The sequence below is a fragment of the Myotis nattereri genome (genome assembly GCF_964212035.1).
Source record: "Myotis nattereri genome assembly, chromosome: 12".
NCBI classification, from domain to species: domain Eukaryota; kingdom Metazoa; phylum Chordata; class Mammalia; order Chiroptera; family Vespertilionidae; genus Myotis; species Myotis nattereri.
Window position 1 is genome coordinate 26,308,775 of NC_138087.1, and position 19,744 is coordinate 26,328,518.

At 40.8% G+C, this 19,744-nt stretch overlaps 1 protein-coding gene across 2 annotated transcripts in view; it reads left to right on the forward strand.

The window, feature by feature from the left end:
- Nucleotides 1–19,744, forward strand: part of TTC39B (tetratricopeptide repeat domain 39B) — a 120,949-nt gene that overhangs the window by 77,176 nt on the left and 24,029 nt on the right. For both annotated transcript variants that reach the window (XM_081103038.1, XM_081103039.1), the window contains 10 exons: nucleotides 3,433–3,500; nucleotides 6,707–6,771; nucleotides 9,600–9,705; nucleotides 11,124–11,189; nucleotides 13,524–13,632; nucleotides 14,172–14,239; nucleotides 14,329–14,388; nucleotides 17,637–17,798; nucleotides 18,423–18,514; nucleotides 19,134–19,260. In XM_081103038.1, coding sequence (XP_080959164.1) covers nucleotides 3,433–3,500; nucleotides 6,707–6,771; nucleotides 9,600–9,705; nucleotides 11,124–11,189; nucleotides 13,524–13,632; nucleotides 14,172–14,239; nucleotides 14,329–14,388; nucleotides 17,637–17,798; nucleotides 18,423–18,514; nucleotides 19,134–19,260 — 923 coding nt within the window. The remainder of the gene's footprint in view (nucleotides 1–3,432; nucleotides 3,501–6,706; nucleotides 6,772–9,599; nucleotides 9,706–11,123; nucleotides 11,190–13,523; nucleotides 13,633–14,171; nucleotides 14,240–14,328; nucleotides 14,389–17,636; nucleotides 17,799–18,422; nucleotides 18,515–19,133; nucleotides 19,261–19,744) is intronic.

The window sequence follows — 19,744 nt, forward strand, 5'->3', positions numbered from 1 at the left end:
TTTCTCTAAGCCGTAGTTCTTTCCTCTGTAACCTAAACTTTCTCCTGTAGACGTGTAGAAAAGGTCATTGAATGAGTCATATACGGATAAGGGAAATGTTGAATTGTTCCGCGTTAGAGATGTTGAAAATAGATGGTGCTGTGTTCTGATCTTTTTATTATGTCTTTGGACATAGCACTTTAGAAAATCTGGAATACTTTTTACTAAATATTAAAAAGTAAACAACAATGAGACACTGCTACACACCTGTTAGAATGTCCAAAATCTGGAACACTGACCACAGGAAATGCTGGCAAGGATGTGGAGCCTCAGGAACTCTCCTTCATGGCTGATGGGAATGCAGAATGGTTCAGCCCCTTTGGAAGCTAGTTTGGCAGTCTCTTAGGAAACTAAACATACTTTTGCCATACAATCGAGTAGTCGCTCTCCTTAATATTTCCTCAAAGAGCTGAAACTTCGTGTCTATATAAAAACCTGCAAATAAATGTTTATAGCAGCTTTATTCATAAATGCCCAAACTTGTAAGCAACCAAGATGTCTCCCTGTAGGTGAGTGGATAAACATCCAGACAATGGAATATTATTTAGCACTAAGAATAAGAAAGAGCTATGAAATCATGGGAAGACATGGAAGAACCTTAAATGCACATTTCTAAGCAGAAGACACCAATCGGAACAGGCTACATACTGTATGACTCCAAATATATGACATTTTGTAAAAATCAAAACTACGGAGAGTGTGAAAAGATCCGTGGCTGCGGGAGGATCATGTGGAGGCGTGAGTAGGTAGAACAGGGAGGATTTTTAGGGCACTGAGGCACCCTGCAGGATACCATCCTGGTGAATACATGTCATTATACGTTTGTCCAAACATAGAGAATGTGCAATACCAAGAGTGAGATCACGTGTAAACTATGGACTTTGGGTGATTATGACGCCAGTGGAGATTCATCAGTTGTAACAAATGTATCCCTGGGGAGGGGAGGATTGTTGATAGGGGGAGAGACTATGCATGTGTGGGGGTAGAGGCTATGTGGGAAATCTGTACCATGCATTCAATTTTGCTGTGAAGTCTACTAGTAAAACTGCTCTAAAAAATAAAAATTAATTAATAATCATAAGTTAAAAAAATAAGTGAACTTGTGACGATAGCCTATTCTGAAATATAGGCTTACTTAGACTTTTATACCCAAAGGCATGCTTAGCTAGCATTTCAATGCAAAATGAAGGTATTTCCTTCAGTGAACTAAGACATCGAAGAAATAAGACTTTCACAAATTAAGTTGCATTTATTCCTAATGAATTTGGCTGCCAGTGCAATCCAAACAGACTTTGTGTTCAAGGGAGCATGTCAAAACATTGTAGCTTTAGCGTGTGATTTGTTTTTCCTCTTGGTAATTTTCATTTACATCCTTGAGTGGCTGCTTGGGTGCAGGAGGAAATATAGTTAATTAAACTTTTCATGGGTTTAACATGGAGCACACCCTTCCTTCTCTCGTGGCTGGCATGTCTCCCTGAATGGCTTTTGAATTGCCTTGAGGAACACATAGTTATAGGCAGTGCTTAGGATGGGAGAGGGATTTAATGTGAAGAATATGTGCGTATAGTACATGGAGTTCAAACGTCCTTGCCTTTTATCTCTGCTTTCTGCTTTCATCCTTCAGCTGCTGATAGATTTGTCTGTCTTTAACGTAACTCTGACCCTGACACCCTTCTGCCCAGATCTGTGCGAGGACTCGCCATTGCCTCCCAAATCGAGCCCTGACTCTGACATTCAGGGTTGTCCATGATTTAGCTCTGACTTAACATTTCCAGACTCAGTGGCCACGCCTCCCTGTACACCTGGTGCTTCAGCCACAGGCACCCCTGCAGGTGGCCTGCACTTTCCTCGCCCAAGGGCAGCTTCCCCCCGCAGCACCTGCCCCACGCCAACCGTCTGGGTTACTGAGCAGGCTTTCAAAGTGAATAGTTCCTAACCATGCCCGCTTCGTTACAAGTGTACCCGGGGGAGAGGATAGTCAGGTGACTCTACAAATAGAAGTTGCCAGTTTTTATCGACTGAATACGCCGGGAAAGTCCAAAAGCACACGTGGAGGTGGGGTGTTTTGAAGGACTGAGACCCTGTCGATGCTGCTGGGATGTGCACAGGCCATCACTCAAGTGCGGCCCGTCCTTATGGGTGCTCGTGGGGGAATCTTAGAGGCAGAGTTGCTTTTTTTTGTACATTCAATCTGTGGAATATGAGCATGGCAGGACGTTGAACCCATTTGTGAAAACCAGTGGTGTGTAGTGTGTGTGTGTGTGACAGAGGTCAGGGGTCTGGTGTGTAAATAAAAGCAATAGTTCTTATCCAGTTTAATTCAACAGCTTTTCCACTAGCACAGAAACACCCTATTTTTCATTACGGCACACAAAAGTCCTGCTTTATTTATGTATCAGGTGCTTCTCGGAATGATGAGCTCCACACCAGCACCTCACGGGGTTTCCGAGCTCCGCAGTAGAGACCTTGTAGCCAGGCCGTACAAACGAGGAGACCAGCAGAGAGAGGCCGGGGAGCTTTCTGGAGGCCCTACCGCTAAGTACTTGGCAGAGCCTCTCCTCCAACCCGGGCTGTTAAACACCCCAAGCTCATTTACTTAAATAAAATACCCATTTGCATCTCAGGGGTAAAACAGGAATCGACTGATGTTTTTAATGCAAAGATTCCCCACTTCTCCCCAGTCTCTGCAAGTGTAATGGCTTGTTTGGGCAGACAGGCCCAGTGTTGGAGGCGCTCCACGGGCCCCCGGGATATACATGCTGCACAGAGCCCCCGGTCCAGGGCTTTGTTCCCGTGCTCGGTGTCACAGCCATCAACACAGCCTAAAACCTGGCTCGTGCGCTTTTCACATGTCTTTTGTGTCTAGGGGCCGTGACGTGTGCACGCAGCACAGTTCTTTCTCACGGAGCTCTAGAGAATGGCTGTTTTTAGGTTACTGATGTGTCTGATCATTGCCATGATTATCGTACCTTCATATTTTAGAAGCTAGAATTCACAAATGTAAGTTAGTTTTTTCAGTTTTTGCACTGTGTTAAACTTGAATATTATTATTAAAATGAAGTGGTTTTCTGTTTTTGTTCTAATGCTTTTGAATTTTAGTTTCCTCTTACGAGCTGAGTTCGGGTCCCTGACACTAATGGCCCGGCTCCTTGCCCTCACATTTGAGTGGAACCATAAGATGACTCTCCTGAGCCAGTTTGCACATTCTGGGAAAATCTTGGGGAGAGACTGAGAACGGAGGTCATCTTTCCACTTTTACGGAAGCATCAGGGCAATCTAGGGTTTTGCGTTTCTCTTGGGCTCATTTATCTACCAGTCTTTTCTGAACATCTCAGAGCAATTACTGTGCACTGGGATTTTCCTTAATATGATTTTATTTGTTTCTTTTACTAGAGGAAATGCATGCCGAAATCTGTTATGCCGAGTGTCTCCTACAGAAAGCAGCACTCACCTTTGTGCAGGTAACGAACCTTTGCTTTAGAGTCCATGTTGCTGGGGTAGGGTAGCCTGCCAAAACTCCATAGAAAAACATGGCTCCTTCCATGTCAGCGCTTCAGTTCTTTTGACTTAGAGCTGCAATGAAAGATACTTGTTATTCTGATAAACCAGGGAGCTTTATTCCTATTCACATGTACAGTCTGTTTCAAACTGCAGTCTACTAGAAACGACTGCCTTTTAAAGAAACTGTCTTGCAAGTACCACACCTAACTCCAGGATGCTCCTCTGTATGAAAACCGAGCTTCTCTCTCCCCCTGTGCTTGCTCGTATTGGTAGAGGGCTGCACACAGCAGTGGGCTGGGCATAAAAGGCTTCCCTAATCCTTGGCCATTCCCTTCTTGCATCAGCTGCTTCAGCAGAGCTCAGTTATGCATGCACCAAGAGCCACACCTTTCATGCATACTTCAGATTTTATTTTTCTCCCTCTCCCTATTCTCATTCCCCTGTCTTGCTTTTAGTTCTTCCTCTGAATAAGCATTTTTAAAAAGTCACTAACAAAACCATGACTCATTTCCCTAGGAGGCATTTTAATTTCACCTCGAGGAACCGTTGCCACCAGTACCTATCATTGTATCTTCCAATGCTTCTAAAAAGCATGGGTGGCGGTGATGGGCACCGTGGGGGCAGCCGTGGGGTGGAGATTGTAAGAGGTAGAAATTCAGCTGTAATATGAAAAGAACCTTCCTCAATCTCAGCGTTTCACACCGTATTGAGAATTGCTTTTCTCTTTTACTGGAGGGCGACTGCTTAGGTTGGATCCCGGTTTGGCAAAATTGAATCCATTGGGCCCATGACCCTGTTTCTTAAAATCCACCATATTATGAAGGCTGATTAAAAACAAGTCTTCCCGCCTTAGTAAATAAACATGATGTTAGTCACGGAGGCCTTCGCTTTTTTCTGATGTGTTTCCCTAATGGGGATTTGACAACCACATCTGTGATTTGAAGGCTTATGTTATGCTTGGATACTTGTAATCAAACGTCCGGGAGATATCCATGGTTTTCCTCTTCCGCATGGTCATGCCTCTTTTACCTTTGGAAGATTTAGCAGCTCCATCTCTTCCTCTTCCTTCTGACTATAATTGTCTAGTGGAGGTGCACCTCAGCTCTTCCCTGGTCTGGACAGCAGCCCCGTGACTCTCTAATTTCTCTGACCTCCCGCTCGTTCTCCATTGTGCAATTGAGCTCCCTCTCAAAGATGAGCGCCTCACCTTGTCATTCCTCTGCTTCAGCCTTGAGTAGCTCTCACGGACTACAGCAGTGGTTCTGTGTTAGAATACCAGAAATGGAGGAGGCTTTTCCAAACTAAACCAGTGTCTCCCCTAGTTCCCCGCTCTCCTCTTCCCGAGGGCCTCAGGTGGCAGGTATGTTGCATATTCGAGTGGCCTGGGTAGAGGTGGCTTTCCTACTCCTTCGTCATTCCCTTTGCTGTAGATTTCTGCAGCAGTGCTGAGGATGGCCAAGCACCCTGTGACCTGTAATGCTTTCTCACCTTCCCACTGAATTTTCCTTTGCTTGCAAACTTTACATCTGCTTTGCCTTTCTTCACCAGGCTACTTCCTAATCAGTGTGTGTGTGTGTGTGTGTGTGTGTGTGTGTGTGTGTGTGTACACATGTGCTTTAAGCACCGATACCTCCCGTCCTCCAGCCCTCCCACCTTTGTGCTGTTATGGCATCCCGCTGTGCATGTCTCCATCGTATGCATTCCTCCAGCCCTTAGCACAGTGGTTCTCAACCTTCCTAATTCCACGACCCTTTAATACAGTTCCTCATGTTGTGGTGACCCTCAATTTCATTGTTACAAATTGAACATAATTGAAGCATAGTGATTAATCACAAAAACAATATATAATTATATATGTGTTTTCCGATGGTCTTAGGCGACCCCTGTGAAAGGGTCGTTCGACTCCCAAAGAGGTCACGACCCACAGGTTGAGAATCGCTGCTCAACACATTGCATTGCTTTCGTCTAATTTTGCATCTGGGTGCCCTAGTGTAAAACAGGCATTCAGCCAATGTTTGGTGAATCATGAAATAAAATATTCTTATTTGAGGCAGATTTTAATCTAATTTAAGCACATTTTTTTTTCTGGCCATTATTGCAATTTGTGTAATCATAAAATACCTTAAAATACAATGATAAAAATTGTGTAGTGAATTTTGTATTTATTAATATTATAATAATTTAAATGTTAAATATTTAAGTAATTAATGAAATTAGTAAACTAAAGTCAACTTTTCTTTTGCTTCAGATGATGTTCAAGTGCACAGGAGATAAATACCAGAGCATCTTTCTGATATTAATAGCTTAGAAAAGTGTTCTTAGAAATGGGAAACATGGGGCCATCTCCATTGCATCATCTATTTTACAGTGTGGGGCAAAAGTAGGTTTACAGTTGTGAGTACACAAAACAAAGTTTATTATTGTATTATTATTTATTGTATTATTTCCCATACAGACAACTGTAAACCTCCTTTTGCTACCCTGTAGTAACTTCCTTCACGCAGTTAATTTGATAGGCTTTTTAAAGAGACTTTTGGAACCTTAGAATGCTGAGTCTCAAAATGCCATTCATTTAGGCCAACTGCCCCAATTTGATGGTTGATGACCATTGGGCAAAGAGAAGTGCATTTTCCCCCAAAAACAAAACTTTATATTATTGACAAGAAAATTTAGAATCCAGAACAGTTATTTTTAGTTTGGAAATATATATGAATGACACTCACAATGATAAATGGTCTTTGTCTATTAAAATACCCTGTGCGAAAAGAACCGAATCCCATTGACTAGAATATGACGGACAGGGACAGCAAAGGCCTTAGATCATATTCCTAGAGCCAACCATTTTGGATTCTATTGAACCAAGAAGAAAGTTCATTAAAGTAAGTTTGGATTCACCAATATGGCCCCTTATTGTGAGAGTTATTTCTTTAATTACTTTCTTAAAGTAACTTGAGGGTTTAAAAAATGTTTCCTTCCTGTTGTCCTCTAACTTGGAAGAAAAATGACAAAACGGTATTTCAAATATAAAACAATAAGAATGTTTTAATTTTAAAAATGATGTTCTCAAAAGGTGGCATCTTATTCAGATCACACAGCTACATAGCTGTGGGGAAGGTTTAAGAATCTCTTGCTAGATGATCTAATTATTTAATTGAATTGTTTTCAGGATGAAAATATGATCAATTTCATCAAAGGTGGACTCAAAATTAGGACGAGTTACCATATATATAAGTAAGTTAAAATTTAATATGGGGCTTTTTAAATCTTACCACTGGAAGTTTGTATTTTTGACCACGATCATGTGGTTTTTCCTGTACTATGTACCTTTTTGTACTTCAAAATTTATGACTAGGGTTTTTTTTTAATTTGATGTTGGCAAAAATGCACTTGATTTCTGGCTTACTGATTGATTGCTATAGGACAACAGAATATAAATTTCAATGTAATTTTAAGGGAAAACAGCTGAACATGAGCTGATAATTTATGTTTAGGTGATCTTAGTGTCTCTCTTCTACAAACAATTCATAAATTTAAAATGGCAGGTATATCTTTGGCCCAGCCTCTAGAGCAGCATTGTCCAATAGAATTTCTGCAGTGTTTCAAATGTTCAATTAAGGTGGACCATGGTGTTGTTCATAGTTTCTGCATCCTTTTTGATTTTTATCTAGTGGTTTTATCATTTACTCACAATGTTAAAACTCCCTAACTTTGATTCTGGAGTCATTTATTTCTCCCTTTAGTTACATCAGTGTTTGCTTTGTATATTTAGAAACTCTGTTGTTAGGCTTGTATATTTTTAATTGGTTTGTTTTCTCAATAAATTAACCTTTTTATAAGTATGAATTGTCCCTACTTAACTCCTTATAATATTCCTTGTCTTAAAATCTTTTTTTCTTTCTGATATTAATACAGCTATTCATGCTATTTTGTAATTAGTGTCTGTATGGTAAATATTCTTTTACTTTAAACCTTTTAAAAATATTTAAATTGCATTTCTTGTAGCTGTGCATCATTGTGTCCTTCGTTTTTATCAGTATGACAATATGTTTGCACTTGTGACTACCATTTTGTTTTTTCACTTTGCCTCATTGGTTTTTTCCCTTCTTTTGCTTTAATAAATTAAAAAAGTAAATAATCCTTCTATTTTCTCAGCTGTAGCCGTCTTTAATTTTTTAATAGTTGCTCTAGTGATTGCAATATACTTCTTGTCACAGTCAACTTAGAGTTAATATTGTACCATTACATATAAAATATAAGAACTTTGCAAAAGTATAGTTTCATATCCCACCTGTTGTCTTTTATACTATTCTGATGATAGTACACATATGCATGTTATAAACCTCACAATGCAGTGCCAGTCTTTTGTTGAAATAGTCTTATATTAGAGTCTTCTTTATGTATCCATATAGCTACCATTTTTGGTGTTCTTCATTTTTCCCTGTATATTTTCAGACTGAAGCATTTAGTATTTTAAGAGATACTTTTACCCAAAATGATTTCATAAAATTATATTCCATTCAAAAACCCTGGAGGGGGATGAATTGTGAGATCCTGATAAACTGTTTTTAGCTTTTCTCTCAAAATATTTTTAGAAGATGTAAATAAATGTTAAAATTGATTGCTTCTAGTCATCAAAACTTAAAAAACTGAAGAAATTAAAATAGTCTTATAATGGCACAGACATATACAAGTGGAATGAAACATGGGGTTTTGAAACAGATGTGTCGTGTGTGTATTAAAATATACTGAATTCCTATACATACATAAATCTCTTTCAGAACAGTGGAGGAAGACAGCGACTTTAACAAATGATTTTGGGAAAATTGGTCTTCATTTTGAAAAAAATGACTGCAAAAATAAATTCCATATAGATTTAATATTAGAATATTTTGAAAAGAATACTAATAAAACATAGGAAAGTGTTTTTTTGTAATCCTAAAGTACGAAGACCTTTAAACTTTTGTGTGTTTTTAAAATTTTTTCACTTTGAAATAATTTCAGAATTTTATAAGAATTTTCAGATATTCTTTACTCAGTTTCACAAAAGTTAACATCTTATAGAACCACAGTACAGTTATTAAAATCAAGAAACTAACATTGATTTATGAACTAATGTATTATGAACTAATCTATTGACTTTACTCAATTTTCTCTAATCGTCAAATCAGTGTACTGGGTGGTTATGAATTTGTGGGGGATGAGACATAATTCAGTTCATAGCTCCTTATACTTCCTATAATCTGCAAGTTTGAGCTACAGGATTATTAGATTCAGGTTAAATAAATTTGACTTAAGCACATCATAATATAGGTGCATGCATTATAATTACATCATAACACATAATATCTGGATATTTCTTAATACCCTTAAAATATGTTTACCAATTTGGTAAGCATTTCCTGGTTATTATAAGTTTTATATCTTTGTCATTGAGTTAATTTGCATTTCTCTTTTGAAGATGTGAAGGGAAAGGGAGAAATGCTTAGAAAAGATATTAAAGTGAGAAATCAGTCAGATTTGCTTGGAGGAACAGGAAAAAATGAGGACAAATGGAGCTATTGTGATGGAATTTGCTTTCTTCTTTCAGTGTTTCCTAGTCACAAGCTCTAATTCATTTGGTCTATTGGAGACTATGGTGATCACACTGAAATTCAAGCGTTTTTTTTTGTCAGTAGCATCTCAGTTAGTTGATGGAAGATGGGGTGGCTGCGGAATGGACCGCACCCAGGAAGTCCCCTCTACCACATTGTGGGAGGCTGGGAGACCGAGGTTCTGCAGTCCTATGTCTCCTGGGTCATACTTGCTGGTGTTTGAACCTCTCTTGCTTTACGCCCAGAGGATTAGTCCTGGTAAACAGTGTAGAAAGGAGTGTGCCATTTTTCCTTACTGATCATTACACAATAGCTTTAAAAGTAAAACTCAACACAGCAGCATCCACTTAGATATTCTCTAGAATTTTGGCCAATGACAATTATTTTATGGTGTGTAAGTGTGAAATTTGACTTAATCATTTTCAGAGTCATAATAACTTTATGCTCTAACTTTTGTCTTCAATCCAGAGAATGTCTTTCTATCCTGCATATACTTCAGAAGAACAAAGTGGAGCAACAGTTCTTCCATGAGTTTGAAGGGGGTGTCAAACTTGGAATAGGGGCCTTTAATTTGGTAAGTAAATAATTATATACCCACCAGAATCGTTTGTAAAAGATCGTAGGTTTTCAGTGCCTTCTGTACTGTATTTGAACCTCACCCTGACCCTCTGCCTGGGTCTGGTTGGTCAGTGGTAGAGTGGGATCAGTTTTCTTCTGTTGAGACCCAGTGAGGGCTTTGGTCAGTAGGTGTTGTAAAGTCCTGCACATGTTCAGAATAATTTTGGGTTGTACAATAAGGGAAGCATATAGCACTCTGAATGGAGAAATAACATTTTTCGGTAAGAAGGCCTAGGAATCCAGTACCATTTCCACATCAGAAATATTGTTGCTATAGCAATGATGGCTCTGAAATGAAAAATAGGTGATGGAGTGACATTCCCCAAGTTATGGTTAAAATTTATAATAACCAGGAAATGTTACCAACTTGGGGAATGATTTTGATGTTCCTGGTGAGGTGAAACGTTGGGAGTAGATAGTTGTCAAATTGTGATATATTAGAGATTTTGAATTTTATTAAGGTTTGACCGGAATTGTTGTGAAAATAAACTGGTAAAGGGAATCGTATGCACGAGTGTATATGTTACCATGGCCACTTTGTTCATGAGCCCATGGATCACTGACAGAGGTGGCTGAGCAAGGAGACTGACCACTGTCCACAGAATGGGTCACCCCATCCGCTTTATTAAAATCCTCCTCTGCTGAGGTCAGCCTTCAGTGAACATGCACATGCGGCACAACTGTCTTCATGGCTTTTGCCCATTCAGAGAGGCCCATCCACACACCTCTTCCACAGGCCTTGTTGTCATCAATGTTCCCATCATGTTCTTCCCAAACCCCTGACCATCCAAACAAACCACGGGCTCCAGGCCATGAATCGCATAAAGTCACACATGCGGCCATTTCTCCTTCTGAGCAAAGTGAACAGCCAGGTGCAGTGCTGGACGTTCTGCACTGGGAGGATTTCCCTTCACCACGGCTCGCAGGGGTGTCCCAGGGAGGGGCTGTAGTGTGCAGCGGTCCACGTTGGTGGTGCCTGCAGGTCATGCAGAATACAACACACGTGAGCTTTCTGAAGAGGATGCTAAAAGAAACCTTGCTTGGAACGGTGGGCCCTGAGGAATTGCCGCCTCCTCATTGCATCACTGCACATGACAGGAGCACGTTGTCTTTAGAGCATGCTGAAAAGGCCAGGTTTTCCTTTTTTTAAACATTTTTTTTTAGATTATTGTCTTAGCTAAATGAAATTAATTCACAAGTAATGATTGCAACCTGTGTAGTAAGTGATGATTGAGACACGACTGGTGATTTCAACTTGGTTCTAATTTTTCATATTCCTGAATTACTAAAACTTGAAGTTGTTTGGAGTTTAACGTTTACCTACGGTGAGATACACTAACATGTGAGTACACTTGTATTATTTTTCTCTTACAGATGCTGTCCCTCTTACCAGCACGGATTATCAGACTACTAGAATTCATAGGATTTTCTGGAAATAGGGTACAAATTTAATTTTATCTCCGTTTTGACAGTGAAGATAAAATGTTATTTACTGAATCGTAGAGCAATGCAACATGTCCTCATGACCAACATGACAATTGTTGGCAATTTGTTTGCAGGATGATAAAGAGCCATTGGCCCTTGATCATGTCTTTTAGGAATTAGAGATGCTTTTTCTACTGAATGTTATATTTTTTTACCTTTGTTACCTAAATTCTGAATTAAAACTTTTATTTCACCAATGCAGGGTGGAGCAAAAGTAGGTTTATAGTTGTTCAGATGGAAAATAATGCAGTAATTAATAATAGAAGAATAAAGTCTGTGTTTTGTGTACTCAACAAAATCTTACTTTTGCCCCACCCTGTGTTGTGCTTGCTGGACCTTCAGTACACTTGCGTGGTTCACATTTGCTTCCTTAACGTTTTTACAACCCCAGAGTCTTTTGTAAAACCAGGAAATTGGCTAGATTTCCAAGTCTAACATTTTATGATTCACATGATCAAGCATAGCTGCAGTATTTTGGCTTTACTTGTCTTTTTTAAAAGCTTTGCTATAAAACTAAGCAAGGACATTTGTTTTCCATGAGTCTGTTTTTGTACCGTATAACATTTATTAATCAGAGCATCCAATATGCTATTATCAGAGTTGCCTTATTGCAAAAGCCATCCCTGTTAATTAGGAGAGCAGGTTTTAAGAAATGTATGAGAATATATACAAGAAGCTGTAATTTTTAAAATTCTCCCCCGAGGATGTTTTTTAATGATTTTTTTTTTTAAGAGAGAAAGGAAGGGAAGGAGAGAAAAAGAGAGAGAGAGCCATCAATTGGTTGTCTCCCATACATGCCCCTACTGGGGATCAAATCTGCAACCTAGATATATGTCCTGACCTGGAATCAAACCGATAACCTTTTGGGCTATGGGACAATGCTGTACCCAACTGAGCCACCCAGCCAGGGCAAAAACCTTTAATTTTTCCCCTTATTTATCCTACTGTGCTGGAAGCCAGTCCATCCTTGCTGCTTGACACAGTCGCTGCAGGGAAGAAACATCTGCATAGCATATGTTGCAAGGGACCTGGCGTATATGGCATACTGTTCTTAATATGTTTGCTCCCCTTCTTAGCGCTATGTGTTTTAACCAGGGTCCCCTCTCCGAGAAAGGTTGTTTCCCCAGGTGGGAATTTTTCCATGGAGTTAGGGATTAACAGGACTAAGGAAGGGAATAAATCAGTAAAACCCCTTAACTAAGTGCCAGGCACAGGTAGTTAATCACCTTAACTACGAACAATCACGCTTAAGCTACATAATCTTTACTTAGGATAATCTTCAGTTACTTCCTTGTAGAGTAGTGACCTTGGAATGGAGATAACAAACGCCCTAACCCAGGGGTGGGCAAACTTTTTGACTCGAGGGCCACAATGGGTTCTTAAACTGGACCGGAGGGCCGGAACAAAAGCATGGATGGAGTGTTTGTGTGAACTAAAATAAATTCAAAGTAAACATCATTACATAAAAGGGTACGGTCTTTTTTTTTTTTTTTTTTTAGTTTTATTCATTTCAAATGGGCCGGATCCGGGCCGTAGTTTGCTCACGGCTGCCCTAACCTTTGGAATAGAATGGATAGGGTTAAAATCAAATGGTATAAATACAGATGTAACAGGAGAATAGAGAAAGAACCTGGCTAGAGAACCCTGGCTTTGCTGATCATCTGAATGCTGCCTCCGTGTCATTCCTTCTTCGCCGACCCCGTCCCCACCTTGGGAACCCTTGGACCTGCTGGGGCTAGACCCCAACACTACTGTATCTGTTCTTCATAAGGCATTATGTACTTATGGTGATCTCTTCATGATATGTTCTATCTATTCAGACTGTATTTAATCATTCCCCTTCCCCTTGACCATTCATCTTTCACGTGGCACTCACTATATTCTAATAAAATCATGTGCTTGTCTACTGTCTTCTCTATTTGATGGAAAGGTCTTTGGAGACATAGAACCATATTTTTTTATACCCACCATAGTGCCTTTTACTTAGATCCTCAGTATGTTTTAACAAATTAATATTTATATCAGAGAAATAACACTATTTCTCTGAAATGAGCTTTGCTTTTCTCTCTCCCTAGAATCCACATGATATAAAAGAATTATGTGAGAGTGTCTTATGCTAATTTAAAATGTAAAGTTTGTTTCTAGCTAGGAATTATGACTATTCTAAGCTCTTGAAAAATGAACCCACCTTTGTGGTGGGTGGGGATACAGGAGCTAGCGTTTTAAAGTTTCTAAATATGATTTTCCAGGCATGCTCTTCTCATTCTAAAATGCGTTTAATTGCCACAGGAACTGGGGCTCCTGCAGCTACAGGAAGGTGCATCCGGAAGAAGCATGAGGTCTCCACTCTGCTGCTTGACTATTCTGTCTTTCCATACTTACATCTCCCTAATACTTGGTAAGTGCTGGGCTACATTTTATGTCATTGTCAGTTGATTATCTTTCATCTAAGTAACAATTTTGAAAAATAAGTAAGCGGTAATAGTCTAAATATGTTTATTTATTTATTTATGAATAAAGGTGGAAAATAGTAGCATTTGTCAGGGATGGTGGAGGGTTTCTTTCATTGAATTTTTAAAATCTGTTCATAGCTAAAAAAAATTCTATAATCTTGTTGAAGGGGATCTATGTTAGCATCCTAGATTTCCTTTTAAATTAAAAAGTGGGCTAAAATAAGTTAATATTGCCATTAAAACCGGAAATTCCAATTAGGGAATCTAAGACAACCACCTCCGTTCTTAAGAATTAGTCCGTCCTAGAGCTTTCTTAAATGAAAGTCACAGATGAGGCTTGTCTTACTATATTTTCCAAAGAAATGAACAGCTTTCATCTTTTCCATGAATAGTCCTTTGCTGCGTGTTAATGAACTGTGGAGAATTGATTACCAGGGTCTGCCATGTTTCCTGGAGACTGAGGCTTTTCCTGTTACATTTGCAGGGACAGGAGAGGTGAACCTTGTGGAAGCAGAGAATCTCCTGGCACCTTTCCTGAAGCAGTTTCCAAATGTACGCTGAGAATCGCAAGTGTATGTTTCAGCCGTGATCCCCTGGTCAGGCCGACCATTAAACAGTGTGTTCTCTTCCTTTCTCCACAGGGCTCACTCATGCTGTTCTATCACGCCCGAATAGAGCTGCTGAAAGGGAACGTAGAAGAGGTAATTTCTTTGGGAGGAATTACTTGGGACGTTATCTGTGTGGTGGAGTTGCATCACATTCTCATTCAACATAAGTCAGTTTAGCTGTATGCCCGAGACCAGTGGTTGGCAAACTGCGGCCCCTTGAGTGTGGCTCTTCCACAAAATACCACGTGCGCGCTCGCACGTCTAGTGCGATTGAAACTTCGTGGCCACACTCAAGGGGCCAAAGAGCCGCATGTGGCTCGCGAGCCACAGTTTGCCGACCACGGACCTAGACAGAAGCAAAGGAAAAACTGTGGTTGAAAAGCCAACATTAAATTTTGTGTGTGTGTTCTATTATATGTAGTAGATTACTGATTACAGTCTACATTTACACATAGAGTACATGAAACAATTCATAGTAGAGTATACAAAGTAGAGGTGGACAATTTAAGGGATTTAAAAAAAAACTTGACTATTATCAATTTCTATCTATATATATAAAAGGCTAATATGCAAAGTGTCCCCTCGGGAGTTCTACCAGGAGACCGGGAGTTCGATCACTTGCTGTGGTGTGCACTGATCCTTAGGGGGCGGTGTGGAATGAAGGAAGGCCCCGTCTGGCAGCCGGAAGGCCCCAATCAGCCTGGATTGCCAGCCAGGCCTAGGGACCCTACCTGTGCACAAATTTTGTGTACTGGGTCTCTAGTATTATATATTGATTTTGGAATTTAGCCCCTGCATGAGATGCAGCCTCACTGTACTACATGTGTGCTCCTCATCAAAGTGAATTATTCACTAACTAGAGGCCCGGTACACAAAAATTTGTGCATTGGGGGCGAGGGGGGTGTCCCTCAGCCCTACTTGTGCCCTCTCACAGTTTGGGACTCCTCAGGATATAACCACCTGCTGGCTTAGGCCTGCTCCCCGGGTGGCAGATGGCAGGCTGATCCCTAGGTGCCTGCCCTGCCTCCCCGGGTCGTGCACTGGGCAGGGGCCGATTGGGGGGTTGGGGCACTGCCCCGGGTTGCGCACTGGGCAGGGCTGATCTGGGGGTTTGGGCCCCACCCCTGGTGGAGCACAGGGTAGGGCCAATCTGGGGGTTGGGATGCGGCCCCAGGTCACACACGGGATGCCCAGGTGGGCCGGTGGATCGCTGCTGCCCTGCCCAGCCGTCCCGGGTCCGGTCTCACACGGGACAACCCCCCCCCCCCGTGTCCCCCCCCCCACACACACACACTCGCCCAGGATCGCAGATAGCAGGCCCGGATGGCGGCAGGGCAGGTGGGATAGCACTGTCCCGCCCTGCTTGCAGTATGCAAATTAGCTTCCATTTTTTGTTGGCAGTTAATTTGCATATCATGCTGATTAGCCAATGGGAGGCATAGTGAAGGTACGGTCAATTTCTATGTTTGTCTATTATCAGTTAGGATTACCTTGAAGAAGATGAAGAGCCTTTATATAAATACTAGAGGCCTGGTGCACGAAATTTGTGCACTGGTAGGGTCCCTAGGCCTGGCCGGCAATCAGGGCCAATCTGTGGGGCGATCAGCAGCGTGATCGGGGGGCTCCTGCTGGCACCCACCTTGGCCAGCCTGGCACCACCTGCTCGCTGGCCCCACCTCCCACTGCCTCGGCTGGTCGCCTCCCTCTACAGGGCAACTGGTGGGGTGATCAGGGGGCCCGGGCTGGCACCCGCCTTGACTGTCCTGGGGCCTGCGGGCTGGGGACAGCTCCTGGTGGTTAGTGCGCGTCATAAGGACCGGTCGTTCTGCCGGTTGTTCTGCCATTTGGTAGATTTGCATATTAGGCTTTTATTATATAGGATTCTCACAAACAATTGGCTGCTATACAAATGGGGTCAAACATGTATTTTTCTTTGCTTTGTTTTATTTTCTACTTACAATACATACTGGATTTCTGTCCAGGTCAGTGTATGTAACTCTCATTCATTCCTTTTGATGGCTGGGTTTCATTTCTTAGGATGGATGCACTATACCTGTGACAGCGGTCCACTGTTGATGGACATCTGGCTGCTATAAGCAGTGCTGTTGTAAACATGATTATATGTATATTTCTGTGCGTGCGTGTGACATGCTGATCATTAGGATTGCCAGGTCAAAGATGTTTGCATTTTGATCAATTCTGCCAGATTGCCCTCCTGACTTAAGGCTATTCCATTTAAACTCTTGTAACGATAGAATACTTGTTTCCAGTGCTCTTTACCCAGTCTGGACATGATCTGTTTTATTTTTGCCTCTTTCTTGGCTAACCAATGATAACCTAATTTTATGTTTTTATTTTTATTGGTTTCAGAGAGGAAGGGAGAGGGAGAGAGAGATAAAAACATCAATGATGAGAGAAAATCTTTGATCAGCCACCTCCTGCATGCCCTCGCCTGGGGATTGTGCCTTGACCAGGAATTGAACCATGACCTCCTGGTTCATAGATTGATGCTCAACCACTGAGCCCTGTCAGCCAGGCTAATTTTTTTTTTTTTAAGAATAGCTCTTAGTTTTTAAAAAAATATATTTTTATTGATTTCAGAGAGGAAGGGAGAGGGAGAGAGATAGAAACATCAATGATGAGAGAGAATCATTGATTGGCTGCTTCCTGCATGCCCCCTACTGGGGCTTGAGCCCACAGCCCAGGCATGTCCCCTTGATGAGAATCAAACTTGGGACCCTTCAGTCCACAGGCTGACGCTCCATCCACTGAGCTAAACCAGCTAGGGCAAGCTGGGCTAATTTTTAAATTTATATTTTTTAGTTTCTTCATATGTATATTTGTTACTCATGTATTTTTCTAATTTGCCTATTCATCTTTGACAATTTTCCCATTGAGTTTTTTTGTCTGTTTCTAGAAGATTTGATAAACTTGTTGTATAAGATTAATCCTTTGCCACTTATGTGGCTGATAATATCTTCTCCCAGTCTGTCCATTGCCTTTAACTTTGCTTAAGGTATATTTTACTCTCTGAAAGTTCTGACTTTTATTGTGAGTCTTTTCTTAATGGACCTCTACATTTTATATCTTTCTTACTTCTACATTTTATAACTTCCCCATTCCCACATTATAAAGTTTCACAGCCACCTCAGAAACTTAAACAGAGAGGCAGAAAAGAACTGTATCATTACATGTGAGGAAAGGAACATAGCATCATTTTGAGTGGTTTAGTGAGGGATAATGTTGTTCTTTCTGTACAAAGTGTTTTATGTATTTTTCCATTAGGTTATTATCTCCTTGTGTAATATCTGGATGATCAGCTTTGTGCAATTGACTTATAGGCACAAGAGATATTTCGAAAATGCATTTCAGTTCAAGAAGAATGGAAACAGTTTCACCATCTCTGTTATTGGGAGCTGATGTGGATTAATATATTCCAACAAAACTGGATGAAGGCGTATTACTATTCAGACCTGCTTTGCAAAGAGAGTAAATGGTCCAAGGTAAAGAGCAGTGCTTTTATTAATGTCATCTATTTGCTAATAAGTATACAGGACTTATTAGGACTGTTTGTTCAGTAGTATGATGTCAACATGGTTCTCTCCACTGAGACCTGTCAAAGGAGGAAATGTGCATTTAGTGCCGGGTGGTATGACCACTATTGGTCCTCAGCACTGCGTACTTTAAAAGCCATCCAGAGTCCTTTTCTACAGAGGCTTTTCCTCTGGAGAGGAACTGCACTTATATTTACAAATTATTAAATACCAATAGTTTTGATTATGTTTTTGTAGAATTTCCAATGCCCTGATGACAAAGCTTTTCATAATAGTCAACATTGATTCTGATCCATTTGTGAGAAGCTGGGAGGAATGAGATAATGATCTCTCGTTCATTTTGTCCATTTTCTCACCCAAGAGCGCTATAGTTGTATAGTAGGAAAATGGTCAGCAGTCAGTGAAAAGTGTTAATCTTATTTGGAACAGGCATCGCGAGTCATTTTCGGTTATTTCTTTGATACCTCTTACATATCATCTCTGGAAGACCTCTAGGTCGTTCCTGATTGCAAGGTGGAAGTGCCATGTTCCTACGGCTCTTCTATAACCAGGTGCTTTTTTCTCTGCCTCCAGGCAACGTATGTGTACTTGAAAGCTGCGATTTTGAGCATGCTTCCTGAGGAGGAAGTAGAAGCAACTAAAGAGAATGTGGTAACTTTATTCAGGTGAGCAATATACTACTTCTGTAACCAAGGCCTCCTATGTATAGAGGAGCACACAGTACATCATCTTTTTTCCTTACCGTGCTCCCATGCTTCACCTTCATATTTCTTTAATTGATCTACTTATTTAACACAGGAACTCTTTAGAAATATATTTAGCTAAGAGTCAAAATGGCATCCTTTTAGCAGGAATTTTGAGAACACTTTTTTTTTTTTTTTTTGTTATTCGGACTTTGCTACCGCATTTTGAACAGTTTCCTAAGAGGGTATTGTTGCAAAAGACGTCAACTTTTGCTGTGTATCAGAGGTATTCTGTGATCAGATAAACTTAAGAAACACAGTTTAACATATCCTTCGTTTTCATTAGTGTGTCAAAGGTTCTGAGAGGCTGTTCTGGGAAGTAATTTGTTTACATTAGTATCCACCCATCGAGCCATCCAGCCAACCAGCCCTAGGAGTTGCTGATTCATTAGGTTTGGGGAGGAGCCTGAACATTGCCATTTGGAACAGGTTTCCACGTGATGCTGCTATTGGTCTAGGCTAGGGAACACGGCGTGAACACCATGGAAGTAAATAGAGTCTGTGTCCTAATGACCTTTCGCTGGGGCTGGGCTCTTCACAGACAGGTGGACAGCTTGAAGCAGAGAATTGCCGGGAAGTCCATCCCTACAGAGAAGTTTGCGGTGAGGAAGTCTCGCCGTTACTCCGCCTCGTTGCCTGCACCTGTGAAGCTCGTCTTGCCTGCCCTGGTATCTGCCTTTATTTTATTTACTGTTTGTGTTCTAGAAGTTAATGGTCTATTCCTAGCAGCAGGGAGCACGCCTAGCTTTTGTTGTGAAGTTTAGCTCCATTGAAAACCATTGTAAGTGTTGTCTGTAAGGTGAATAAATTAAATAATGAATATTACAACTGATTTTTTTTGACAAGTTGGTATGTTCGGCCCATTATGATAAAAACTATTTAAAAATATATCTTTTGATTCTTGATGACTCTGTGAGGGTAGATTCTCTTTGTAGCCCATTTTATAGATAAGGAAATCCAGGCAGAGTGGGGTGAGTTGACTTAATTCAGTGGTTCTCAACCTTCCTGATGCCGCGACCCTTTAATACAGCTCCTCATATTGTGGTGACCCCCAATTTCATTGTTACAAATTGAACATAATTAAAGCATAGTGATTAATCACAAAAACAATATGTAATTATATATGTGTTTTCCGATGGTATTAGGCGACCC